Below are 14,197 nucleotides of genomic sequence, written 5' to 3' on the forward strand. Positions count from 1 at the left end.
CAAGCTGATTGAATCGAGTGAGCGGCTCGATTTAAATCGCGTTTAATCGCTGATTTCGAACGCCTCCAAGTGTCTTTGGCCCACAGCTCTCGTCGAGAGTCATCGTGATCGAGATGCGATCATCGAATTAATTGCGAGGAACGTAACTCTCCGTTGTCACCGAGACACCTTCCGGAGGCGTTGAGAAGATCTACTAGGAACGTAGGTTCGCGATTTTTGGTACCAGTCGCCAAGAAACCGGTTTAAATGGGCGCAGGGGCAGTCAAGGGTTAGACCACCTTGATGCGTTTCGAAAATACTCCAATTTTGGGGAGGTTATTTTTAATCGACGACACGTAGTCAATAACGATCGTAACCTAAATATCGAACGGAGCATATTTATTCTTAAATTGCAATTTCTAAACGACAGCCTGGCTGTAATTTTTAATGGGACTTTTCGCGATTCAACCAACCGTATATCAATTCGAGCGACGATCTCATATTTCTCTTCTTTATATCTGCTCCGTCTGTGCGTTAAACCGGACAATAGACGTCCATTCCACGCAATAGGGCTTTATTTCGCGCCATAATGGTCGCTCGCCATCGATATCCCGCGATTCACGGCGCAGAAGATGTTCCTCTCCGACTGGTTCCCTCGTTCAAGGTCAAGGTCACGGCTGGCAAGGTCAACCTAACGGTAGGCACACATCGAGTGGCTTGGCGTGATTTTTTTTTTCTCCTCTCGAGCGCGAGTAGAACACCTTTGGCATCGATTTTCGCGCGCCACGCGGAAGGGAAATGACGCGTGGCAAATTTATCAATGACGGTGCCGTGCGATTCGACTCGCCGTTCGGCGGACGTCGAACACCTGGATGGTCTTTGAATCTTTTCCTCGCCACGGTGACTACGGAACTAGAAATCCACCGTTGTCTTACGATTCGCCATAATACCAGCTGTTCGTTTACGAGTTTCGCTGTTGGGAGTCGCGAATCGAGAACGAGAGTCATTCCACGCGAGCAAATAGAAGATCTTCGTTATATTCGAATAATTTCTATCTCGTAAAATCAAGATTTTCTTTAACAAATAAAGAACAGGAGTCCATAATAGTCCAAGTTGTTACATAATAATTTTATTTTTCGATCGAATACTAGAAACGGTCGTTCCCGATCGTCCTGTTTGGAGGTCGTGTCACGCGCGCATTCGAATTTCAAGAGTCTGAGATTCGGTCAGGAAACTCTGGCGATGTCACGAAGAAACCCCTCGGTGTCCCTCGGTCTAAATTGCCTCGTCGATGCCACCGAGAGAACTACGCTGGTGGCCATTTCTATCCTGCAACGAAGATCGCCGCCAGGATGTCGAGGCCGAAGGGAACCGACAGTTATCCGGCCGATAATAGGCATAAACTGTCCGCGAGTCTATCATTACATTGAATTATTCATGACGCGGGCTTTCTGATTCTTGTTGAACGGAAGTCGAGTCTTCGCGAGGGTTCCTGAAATACTGTCGAACAATATGGACGAAAGTCGGAATCGTTTGGAGCTTTTGTGTCGGCCGTGATAGTTCAATCTTTAGTATCGAGAACATTTAGAGCGGAGGTGAGTTGAGTGAACCTAACTCAGATTGGGACTTAATCAAACATTAGAATTCTCTATTATTTATCGACTTGAAAATGCTCCCTTGCGATACAATTCCCACACCTGTTCGACTCGTAATCCTGTCTAATCCGATCGCCGATTGCGGCGTGCTCGTCGTCGTCTCGCGCTTTCTCATTATTTCTCTTTTTCTATTTGCCAATTAGCCTATCGCGTACCCAAAGCTTGCTTACACCACATTTTCTTTTGTCGCCATTCTCTCTTTTCACTGTCCTTACTCATCGTCGTACACGTACGCACACAACATTAGGGTTTAATTAAGGTTTTTGAGGTTCAGGGCCGAGGGAACGTTTACAAGCTCGTTCGATAAGGAAAATGGAGAATGTCAGGACTTGTGAATGCTTTTAAAAGTGCAAGCGTTATCTTACTGCTCTTCAACATTCTATGTTGATTTTATCTTAAATATTTCAAGTTCTATTAAGGTTCTCTATAGGCAATATCTTAATACCGACATCGAAGCAAAGCATATTTCGCTATGAATGCTTGTTTTTTAATGTCAACGAGGCTTTAGGTCGTCGGTTAGTTGCAATGGCGGGGCGAAATTATTGCGTGGCTTGTAAATTGCAGGTCCTGCTATCGATTTCCGTTAAATAAATCTTTTTTTTTCGCGCATATACGCGGCACATAAACATAAACATCGCGAGTGTGGCGTTTGGTCCATTCGTGGGAGATAAAACAAACATCGATTCTGCTATCTCCATCTGGACGATTCCTATTATGGATCGTATTTTTAACGGATACAAAATACTACGAAGGAACGCGGTATCGAAAGAAAATTTCGATTGTATTTTTTTTCTATATCTAAAACTATGAACGGTATTTATCTCGTTTGTAGTTAGCGTTTGTTTGTGTTTTTTCTGTACGTGCGATGATCGTTAGCACGATGCTGCTTCGATAAAATTGGTGTAAAAATTGTTTTATCGATTGACCTAGAACCTGGTATACAGTGAATATGGAAATTTATGTGGGTTCGCAACCAGAGAGTCTGTATCAAAAATTATTCAATAAATTCTGTTGCTGAGCGAATAATTGCTTTGCTACACGGAACTGGCAGGAACAATAAGCAATTAATTTACCCATTGTAGAGATTGCTAGGAAAGTGCCGCAATTTGCACAAATTGACGACAGCTGAGAAATAGAGAAGTTTATGCAATCTTTGGTTTTGCAAGAAATATACCTTAAACACTAGTCTGAGTTTCCAAGGCCTGAAGCATCCATTAATTTTTCAAAGGCATTTATCGAAGAGTTATAGGAGGAGCCACTAATTATTTATCTTTTCAAGCGACACTGACCCAGTTCCCCGCATCCGGCTCGAAAGGATCAATAATTCTAATTAGACTTAATTTATTCAAATTATTTTCATTCCAAAATCGAGTCGACTGCCATTTTCACGCGTCCTCGAATCCTCGATGTCGATCAACTATAGTCGGTACTATTCTTCGAAAGGACATAACCAGTAGCATCCGACAGTTTTAACTGCTGCCTCGGGAATCTCTGCAGTACTCGAATACCTTTATTGCTCTGCATAAAGTTAATTCGATTCTTCATTGCTATCGCGAGGTCCAGGAAGGAGCAACTCGAGTGGAAAGACGCGACGCGTCTCGATGGTCGAGTCGCAGCGGAAATCAGGCTCGTCGACGAGCGGAAGGCGAACGCATCGAGAACCCAGCAAGATCAAGGGACATTACGGTTGCTGGTCGAGCAATTTCCAGAACGATTTCCGCACTTAGGCGAGTAGAGAATAGAGCTGGAATTCCGTGTCGAATTTTTTCTTACACGAATATTCGGTCACCTATTTACACCACTCGATAGTATAAATATTCAGCAAATATAATTCGAAAATATTTATTTCTTTAGAAGTACACCTTTAAAATATTAAATCAGATTACGTACCCTTGATGCAAATAATTATTTTAAGATCCGAATAATGGTATAACTTAATATTACCGCGGTGTAGCGTAAACAAAATATAAATAACATACGTTATTATATGAAAATAGCTGCACTAATTTTTGCCCTGTATATGTATATACAGATTACTGAGACCATCTTCGAGGAAGCACCGATTCCACTAACCATCAACGAGCAGCATTTAAACGCATCCGGAATTAAATAGTGCATATATGAATATTTTCTTATTCGAATGATAATATTCAAAGTTTATTCGTACACTTTCAAATACCTATAAAATGTTTGAATATTAACACGTTCGCCAAGGGGCATATATGGCTTCGTTAGACGCTAAGACGAGATACGAAACTCTAGTACAGAGTTTAATTGACCAGTATTGCAACATTAAACTCAACGAAAAAAGCCCACGCGTTGAACACGTTAAACGATTTGAATAGCCCCGGTACCAGTCGAGAACGAAGCAGTTCTTACCTGTGCGCCTCGAAGCACGGCTAGACGGGCCTCTCTCTGCTCCAGGAGGCGCCTCTGCTGGGCAATTTCCCGCTGTTGCCTGGCCGCCATGCTTTCAAGTTCGCTGAGCACCAGCACAGCACCACCCCCGCCCACTGGTAACTGAAACAAAATTAAGCGTACGTCAGAAAAACGACTTGCCAATGTCTATACGTTAATGCTCCTCGGGACTTTGTTTCGCTGGATCCTCGTAAAAGATCCTACCTCGATCGGTCATCTGACCGGCTTAATGATTTATATTTTTTTGTAAATAATTGGATAAAATATGGTATCAAATTCTGGTTACCTTACGATGTGAATAGGAAATGATGAAAGGAGAGAATCTTCAATTTACACTTGGAACAGTCTAAGAACGCGTATTAAAAATAGTTAAACTTTAAACGCGTGCAGTTCCGAAACTACTAGTATTTTATTAATAATTAAGGCATTGTTAGAAGCGGCAAGGCTTCCACTTTGAAATGGTTTTTGGTTTTTGTCGATCCGACTTTCCGTTTCCGAGATATCGCAATTTATGTAAAAGGTAATTTTTTTAATCCGACTATCTCACTGTCCGTCGCATGCACAACAGCCTATTCGCGCGTATTAAAACTACTAAAACTTTAGACGCGTGCAGTTTCGAAACTACTAGTGTTTTATTAATAATTGAGGCATTGTTAGAAGCGGCAAGGCTTCCACTTTGAAATGGTTTTTGGTTTTTGTCGATCCGACTTTCCGTTTTCGAGATATCGCAATTTATGTAAAAGGTAATTTTTTTAATCCGACTATCTCACTGTCCGTCGCATGCACAACAGCCTATTCGCGCGTATTAAAACTACTAAAACTTTAGACGCGTGCAGTTTCGAAACTACTAGTGTTTTATTAATAATTGAGGCATTGTTAGAAGCGGCAAGGCTTCCACTTTGAAATGGTTTTTGGTTTTTGTCGATCCGACTTTCCGTTTTCAAGATATCGCAATTTATGTAAAGGGGTAATTTTTATAATTCGACTATCTCTGTCTCCATCTGACGCGTCGCGTCGGACCTCCTTGTCGCGCGTGAGTCGAGACAGTCACGTGACCAGGAAGTCGTAGTATTTCCAAGAATTTACTACTACGCACTGTTTACTATCTACGCGCGCGCGTTCGTTCGCCTCGCGTCAATGAAACGTAAACAAACGCTTCAGATCCTTATATCTCCGAAACTAGCCATCGTATTGACTTGAAATTAAAATCGCTATATCTCCGGAACTAATAACGCTATCGACTTGTTCGAACGCTCGTTTTAAAGGGCATTTCATCCCCTATCTGATGACCATATCAAATATTATTATTTATGCTATCTTCCATGTTTATTTTGACATTTATTTTGACACTCGACTTGAAACAAAAATTATCATATCTCCGGAACTAATTACGCTATCGGCTAGTTCGAACGCTCGTTTTAAAGGGTATTTCATCCTCTATCCGATGACTATACCAACTACTATATTTTATGCTGACTTCTATGTTTATTTTGCAATTTACTTTAACACTATGCGCCCAAAGAAGTTTCAGCAATTCCTATGGATTATATGACTGGTGTGCAATGAAACTGGATTATAAATTTCTTATTTAATTGAAAATGAATTTAAATTTGTATACAGGATGTTTGCACAATTACTACGCCAACATTTTTTTCAAAAATAATCATTTTCTCCGGAATTAACTACGGTATCGACTTGAAACAAAATTTGTTTTTAAGGGCGTTTGAGGCTCCCCTCGAGAGTCTCGCGAGGCAGCCCGAGGGCCGATCTTTCCGTCTTCCGTCGACGCTGTCCAAACAAAGTGGTCGATCGGACCTCCCACGCACAGATTCCTCGCCAACAATGCAGCGGCGCGATCGAGGCTGCACAATAAAATCGTACCGTAACGGTTGTCGCGGGAGGCCGTGTATTCTAAATGTCAGGCTGCCATTTCGCAACAGAGAGTTGGAAACGTTGGAGGGAGCAGCGAACGAAGCGCGGCGGATTACGCGATTTCGCGACTCCCCGGCAGAAATAAATCGAAAAACGGAAAGCACGGTCGGCGGGGCTGGTCCGGGGATAGGTGTAACGCAGCGGAAAATAAAAAGCGAGACGAACAGTGGTAGGTCCGGAGTCTGGAGCCCGGAGGACGGACGGACGTGTACCGCGAGAGCGTTCGCAGTTCTTTTTGCTTGACCTCGTGCACCATCTGGAGAGGACCGGCCGCCGATACCAAGTAGAATCCCAAGGACGACCTGGCCCTTCGAATTCCACAGCGACAAGGACTCCCGGGTAACCTTCGTACGTCAACGAAAACTCGTCGAACGACGGATGCTCGCGTATCGCCGCACAAGCGGACAAAGTCTCCTCGACGCAAAGAAAACGCGTAATCGTACGTTCCCCGACTCGTTTACTCTCTGTAACGATTCATTTTCTAAAATTAAATAGTCAAAGAAACAATTAACTTGCTATTACGAAGAGAAAACTTTCCGCTGCGAAAAGAGCTATTTTCACGCGAACAAAAATTAATTAGATTGTTCTGGCACCGACATTGTACGCCGGGATATTTGCAAAAATACAAATGTCGAGACCAGTACATTTCGAAAGAGTATTTGCTAGACGGTAGAGCCATCGACTGCGCTCGTTCTTTGTTTAGGATCGAAGCGGCGTCGAGTCGGTGGTCTTCTGCCAAAGGATCCAAGACTATCAACGTTTCATTGCGATCTATTAAGCTTTTATTGCGACCGCGCTCGTTCAACCGTTTCCCCGGTCGCGTAGCTACGATTTCGTAATTAAACGTCCCCCGGAGCACGGATTGAAGAAATTGGATTCAGCATGCGCTTGGACTCCATTAAAATTTCAATCTCTCCTACGCGTACTCCTTAACGAACGGTTCTCTCGCGTGTTAACGAACGATCGCGGTCGTTCGGCGGGAAATAAAATTTTTCCCCGACGAATCGGACGAATTTTGTCGAAAATGGAACGCGACGACGCGCCATGAATCAGCGTTCACTGAAAATCTATTCGTTTGTTCCTCTCAACTATGGAAATCATCGATGGACGAAGCTTTTGTGAAAGAAGTTTTAACGTGACGATATTTCATTCTTAAATAATTAAAACATGTCGAAATGTCCTATTCTAACGCGTCACATTTTGAGAATGAATTTTTTTTTTCAAAGGGTTAATATTTTTCCGAGTTATTGCCGAAACCAATCGTTTTTGTACCGCCAACGAATGAATTCTGGCCCCCCTGCGTGGCGATAAACCCAGATAACGGCGGACCTGAGAGCGTACGTCGCTCGTTTCTAATCGTTCCTAGTCGAAACTCGTATACACCCGGGTGTGCTTATCATTTCGTTGGGCGTGGAAATTAATCCCGAAGCTTCCCTAGGGCGCCAGTTTCGAATGTCGTGCTGCACGACCCCCGGAGGCAGACTCGAAATTTATCATTCACAACGGCTGGTTTTATCGCGACCCTTTGCCCGTAGTCCTCAGGACTCCGTCCAACTTCCACGGCAGTAGGTCTCCTCAGGAGACGTTCGTATGCGGCTCCACGGCTTTTCGTTGAGGGTAAAATATTAATTGGCTCGATCTCGAGCGCACACGTCTGCCGAGAATCCCTCGAGGAAACGTCCGGACGCTTTGTGGACTTCCGTTTCTCGACGCGAAACATATACTCGAAAGCTGCGTCGATAGCTCGCGCGAAAAGCTTATCGAGACCGGACCCCTTGTCGTGCAAATTAATTTAATTTCTTTTCAAATTCTTTTCCATCGAACACTTGGTATAACATTATTTAATATTAAGTAAATAGCTTGCGAGGAAGATTAGGAAATACTGAAATTTTCAGTTTGCTTCTCGGGAAATTGTAAACAAGGGTAACATCGTATAAAAGAAGTCTTTGATCGTCTCATTTGTTTAACTAAATGTTCCCCAGGTATTGTTAACGACAGAGATAACAAGTCAAGTACGATCGAAAGTTACTCGTTGCAATTTATCGACGAAGAAGTAAGACGAATCGGTAACCGTCTAAACGACAAAACTTTCGTACTTATTCGGTGCTTGTTATCTTTATTAATGTAACCTTTCCAACTTTCAAACCGAGGGATTTGCCTACGAAAGGGTCTGGAAACTTTTATTTTATCCTCCGTCTCGTAACCTGGCGATCTGCGTTAAATCTGTTGAGCTCTTTGTGCTTCCCTTTGAATAATTTCGCGTCTTCCTCGGGGAAGATTTTGCAGGAGAAAAATTACATTTTTTATGCGAGGGTGGATTTCTTTCCAGCGAACCGTGTTCGATTCGGTCTTCCCGGGACTCGAAACACCTGCTTTTTAATCTATTTTTCAAATTATGATTCGTATTAAATCCTTGCTTGTACCTCGCGTCGAATAACTCCTTCAGGAAGCGTGTTAAAAAATTCAACGAATCGCCGTTTATTTTGAAACTTTGTAGACTAAGTAACGGTGAGATATAAAATTTGATTAAACCATGAAAAATACTTTATTATCTTCTGAAAGGGATCGTTTAACGATGAAGGATTAGTTCCGTTCGGTATTAGCAAAGGAAACAGGACTCTAAACGAGAAATATAAAGTATTTTTAAATTCCATCACCGATTGCATTGTTGTAATCTTTTAGGTACTTCTTGAAAATGTTATGCCCAATTGTTCTGTCCAATTCGACTGAACTCGAAGGATTCTACGCGGTAACGTACGGCATTTTATTCCTTCGGGTTTTATGTCCCGTTTCTTAACCCGAGGATTTTACGTTTCAAATCTTCTCAAGATCGTTACGCTTCACGGCGTATAATTTCTCGACAGGAGAGATCGTATTTTTATACAGTAGCGCCGCACGGTACTGTTCCATTTTTTTTAGTGTGTGGAGGTGATTAAACGCATCCAACGATGAGTGTTCCGTTGTCTCAGGCTTTTTGAAAGACTGGTGATGGCAGAAATGCTGGCTGTAAAGTATACCAAAGAGTCGAGTGGTCAAGGAAAGTATTTTCGAAAGAAGTCGACTCGAAAATTAGTTCAGACTGGCTTCGAAGGAGACACGACCATTTTGGATCACCCAACGTTGCGGTTCTCCATTTCTATATTTCATACAAGCGCGTTAAAACTTTCATTATTGTTTTATTTATAAGGGTCGATGCATCAAGTAACTCTTTTCTCAAATAAAATTTAAAACAGGCTAATTGCTGCAATTACATTTTCGCGCAAAGACCTTTTGCATTCGTCTAATTTTCTAAAAATATTTACGCGTTGCCAAGTGCATCATAAATCGTTTTCGTCTTCAACGTTTCGTCCGAAGAAATTTTATGAAAGCGTTGTCAGAATAAATTTCATGTCGTTTTCCTTTTTTTGTAAATTCATTATGTTAACAAAAATACTAGATCGTAATACTAATTCAGCTGATAAAGTAATTCATTTTTAACAAGTAAACATACCCAAGTGTGACGCTGTTTTTTTAATGGCCGTTTGCAGGATAATAGCGCTCGGAATACTGAAGTTAATGATATGTAATAGTGATAATATATATTAACGAAGTTTGTAGTCGCACGAAACATGGTAATCGCGTTAGAATTAATAATATTTTGGCTATTAATCACATTTCTTGATTACTGCGTACAATCACACAACGAGTCTGCAAATTAATTTATCAATTAATTTTCTAATAAAATTTTTTCGTATATTTCGCTATATTAAACTAACGCAACCCATATCTTCCTAACTTATTCTTTAAAATAATAGTTACGCGACTAATCATTTATTCGTTCGTGATAAAAACAATGAAAGATAAATACATAAAACACGATTAATAAAAGAACTAGCGTAAAATGTATCGTCGCGGGGGCCATGTTCGTTATGAATCACAAGCGCCCTTATGAGTCTGGAACAGGATGAAATAAGACGAACGTTTATAGGTACCTTTTTCATTATTTTTAAGGTCTCTGTCCACCGTCGAAGTAAGTATCGCATGTTATGAAAGGATCCGGTGTAACGAAGGAAAAATTCCCGTCCCCCGAAATTCAGCTCGTAAAGAATTTTCAGTCGCGCGACCCTTTTCAGAGGAACCCCAGTGTTCCCATAATTCTCGAACCCGCGCGCGAATTTCTTGCCGTTTCTTGCGACATTCGATATTGCATTCCTCGCAGCTACCGCATTCCGAGCAGTCGCTTAAATCCCGCTACCCCTGTAATTGTTTATTTATTCGGTCGCGTGCTCGTGCGCCGGGAAACGGTCGGATATTACAAAAAAAAAAAGAAAGAAATAACGCTCGAAGTTAACTAGATTCGTCCTCTGCGGGGAACGAATCAACGCACGCGTGGATGATCTACGAATCGGCCGCCAGAACTAATTAACCTCGGGTAATGTTAATATCGCGCTGATGAAAACCGTTAATAAACGTTAAATAATAAAATCAAAGCCGATCGCGAGGGCGATATTCCAATGGCGGGGATAAGAGGAAGACGGCGAATATGCAGCAGGCTTATAGCAAGATATTCGACGATACATATCTGTTAAGGCGATTTAAAATAGGATTATAGTCGCCAGTTTTCTATTCACTCGGCGTTGAAATAGGATTACAGTCGCGATCGGTTCCATTCAGTCGGTAATCCATATTGTATGAGTTTCAGGAGTTCTGTTTCGTATGGCGCGATTGTTAAAGCGCGGAACGCACCGTGACGTTGCGCGCTTTATTTGTCTCGAATAACTTATAAACAAAACGAACGAAAATAATTTTTTAACTATCCAAAACAGAGTAGTAAATGTAAGTGGACGTTAACTTTGACTTTTAGAGCCATTCGTTTTTCGACATTTATTTCTTAAGTCATCCTTAAAAAATTTACGACAGAAAATCGATTCACAGTTAAATATTTTCTACCACGATATTTAATTAAGAATCAATTTTATCTAGTAGGGTCGAGGATTTTCAGTCGAAAAGCAAGAGGAAATGGTAGACACGTAACCGGATGGTCATCAGGCTGCTAAGTCCATCGAAACGTGCGACATAGTGACCTTTCTCGTTCCAGGTCGGGTTAAACGAGAATCCTGTAGCCTAACGAAAGTCCTTTGGGATTCTACGATTAACCCCGACGAGCGTGACATTCGTAACTTCTGTTTATAGAAATTTGAAAGCAAAATTCAAGCGTTCAGTTTCTCCTTTAAAGAAGATATTCCACGCTTTAAAAAATATCGATATTTTTGTATTTTTCCGTAGTTTAGGGCAGCAGTCCTAACACTTGTCGTTAAGTGCTTGTTTTAGTTTAGAGTGTGCCTGGCGCTACTAGGATTTCAAGACGTCTGACTCGTTTAGATACGTCCAGCAAAGCTCTGGGAAAGTTCTGGGCATTTTTGAAACGAAAGAAAATAATAAATTTGTGCATTGTTCCCATTAATGTCTTCCGTAAATGATCGACAATTTGTCTTGCAAATTACGTCGATGTCTACGGTAGTACTGTTTTTAATAAATAATTTCGCGACGAAACGAAGCTGTCGCGTACAGATCGTTCGAGCCAGTTCTCCAGGGAAGCTAATTCGAGAAGAAGAGGGCGAAAACGAGCGTTTTTACTTGTTCCTCGGACCCCTCTAACGAGGATTTTACGTTCGGCGATAAAGCACGGTGTTCCTATCGGTAATAGACGGTGCGTAATTCTGGAGGAGAGCCAGACACGGTAATTCCAAGTAGTGGTAATTAAGGAAATTCGTAGGAGACGGTTACGAGAGGGACACTTTCCCCAAGGAAACGCATAAATACCGAGGGAATTTCATCGAAATAATCCCTACAGGGCAATCCCAGTCCCTCCATGCGCCTTACAAAGTTATCTCGCGACAGTTTAAGCGGCAGTAACTATTATTTACTCCGCGAACTCTATTCGACGCAGTTACGCTCAGCTATGACGCATTTCCCTCGCCTTACAGTTGTTTTAACGTTTTATCGAGAATAACTAACGAACTCGAGGCGCGTCTCGAAAGCTCAACAGGGCGTCGAAAAATGCGCCGGTCCCCGAGGTTTCCGTGGTCGAAAACGAATTTTTTCGAGATTCACGGCAGGCTTTATATCTTCGTAACCGACGCTTTTTAACATCTTGCGTCTTTCAGTGATTTTATGTTATCAATGTTTTATGGTTTAGAACGCACATTGCATCCGCGATTCGTCGAATTCGCGACTTGTTCGGCTATCTTTAACGATCGTGCAGCGGATACAGAGTCGTTTCTTTGCTCGGAGGAGGTCAAAGATACAGAAATATCTTGTCTTCAGTTGCTCTGTATAACTCTTGACAAATTTATAGGATTCTTTCCGCGAAGTCAGACGATTCGGGTTACATTTGGCGACTGTCTTCGAATCACGACGCAAATGCCAAATACAGTACAAAATATTGTAAAAATCTTACAATGTACGTATATGTTATACTACATAAAATAAACTGGAAATTACTGTTCGTTACTGAACGCTAATTCACCAGAATAGAAGACAGACACGAAGTAATTCGTAGAAATTTTTCGTTCCGGGTTTTGGAATATAAATTCAAGCGCAAATATACCGCGTTCCGACTAGATTTTGCTGATAGACCGATCATTAAGGCCGAACCAGCAAAGTTAGCCTTAGACGGAGATGTATGTTGACTTCAACCGAGTTAAATTCTAGACGCGTCTAAGGCAAGGTTTGCTGAGTCAGCCATACTGACGAGCTCACCAGTAAAACCTGCTCGAAACGCTAACTTATTTGCGCAATCTTTTCTAAATTTATGCGCTCTCAAAATTAATTATCTCGAACGATCCTGCCAGAAAATTCCACCTATATATTCGATGTACTTTCGGACGAAGAATGCCACCATTTTCCGATCGCGACGCGACGTTAATTTCTCGCGACGGCGAACGACGAACGTCGTTCCCGTTTCTCGCGTCCCGTCGTGATTTTCCGCGACGGAAACGCTGGAAAATAAAGGGTCTTACCTCGTTCTCGAGCTTAGCGTTCTCGTTGGATTCCTGCTCCTTGCCGTCCGTCGGTCTCTCCTTCACCGAAAGGAGCTTCTTCGGCTTCCGTCTCGATCGTCCGTGACGGAGCTTCACCGTCACGGTTTTCGACTTGCTGAAGCTCTCCGCCGGATAAACGCACGCCAGCATCGTGCTCGTCGACGGTTTCGCGATTATTTTCGTTCGATTTGTCCACGAGTTACCCGAAAACACGCACGTTCACCGGCTAGCGAAACGATCCTCTCCGTTTTTCTGTCGCGGTTCCATCGACCCGTGGAACTCGTTAATCGCAACGATCAATTAAGAACGCGTATCCTCGCGTCACTCCGTCGACTGCTTGGTCCCACGCACTCTCGATACCTCAGAATCTCGTGCAATTTAAAAGAGAAAGATGGCGTGAGTCACGAGTTTCCTCTTGGTTCGGGACTCCCGGAAAATATACAAATTCGAGTCGTCGACAATAATTTCGACTTCGAGAGTCCTCGAAGCAAAGTCTTTCTTCGGGTTTTTCTTCCTTTTTTCTCAACCAGGATCGGCGCTGGTCCTCTTTTGGGGTCGATTCACTTTTTCTCGGTACCGAATCTAGCGCTCGGGGACAGAGGCGCGTCGGTTCTCTGAAATATCACAGAAACAAGTTTTGCGTTAACGCGCGACGACGAATGCATTCGACGTTGCGACGACGACACCCGGGGTCTGGGAAACCGGAGGACGGGAGCATGGCCAATCGAATGGAGCCGAGCCGAGCCGAGCGGCGATAATTAACGATTCGAGTCGCGCGTGCAATAATGCGAGCCCCGAGTGACGGTCCAAGCGGTGAATGCAGCCCGAGTTGCAGCGGAGAATCAGCACGGCGCGTTATATTCCATTACGCCTGCCAATTAAAACGCGAGACAACTCGTCCAGTTCTTTATCATCGTTGCTCGCGATGCGTCGCATTGTATCTACCCTCCCTGTCGCGTTATTTCTCGTTCTCTACGTTCCAGATGGAACGTGAAAATAATATCTACTCGATAGGAAATATTCCTCCACGCCTGAAACGAATCGCCAAAGTTGATACACCTCTTCTTGCGATTCAGTGAGATTTCATTCTCCGGAATTTGTTCAACAAGTTTTTAACATCTCGACTCGGTCGGTTGATAACCAGAGTCGAGCAAATTTTACCTACGAACAACGAATAACGATCGTTAACGA

The 14,197-nt window shown here is 42.7% G+C and overlaps 1 protein-coding gene across 7 annotated transcripts in view; it reads right to left on the reverse strand.

Moving 5' to 3' along the window:
- The window catches only part of LOC143351885 (uncharacterized), a 173,995-nt gene that overhangs the window by 32,239 nt on the left and 127,559 nt on the right, over positions 1-14,197 (reverse strand). For 4 of the 7 annotated variants that reach the window (XM_076783938.1, XM_076783939.1, XM_076783932.1 and 1 more), the window contains one exon: positions 4,014-4,154. In XM_076783938.1, coding sequence (XP_076640053.1) covers positions 4,014-4,154 — 141 coding nt within the window. Of the gene's footprint in view, positions 1-4,013; positions 4,155-12,985; positions 13,621-14,197 lie in introns of all 7 variants that reach the window. The other 3 variants (XM_076783934.1, XM_076783937.1, XM_076783935.1) reach the window with 1 other exon arrangement.

This window comes from Colletes latitarsis, chromosome 2 (genome assembly GCF_051014445.1).
Source record: "Colletes latitarsis isolate SP2378_abdomen chromosome 2, iyColLati1, whole genome shotgun sequence".
Taxonomy (NCBI): domain Eukaryota; kingdom Metazoa; phylum Arthropoda; class Insecta; order Hymenoptera; family Colletidae; genus Colletes; species Colletes latitarsis.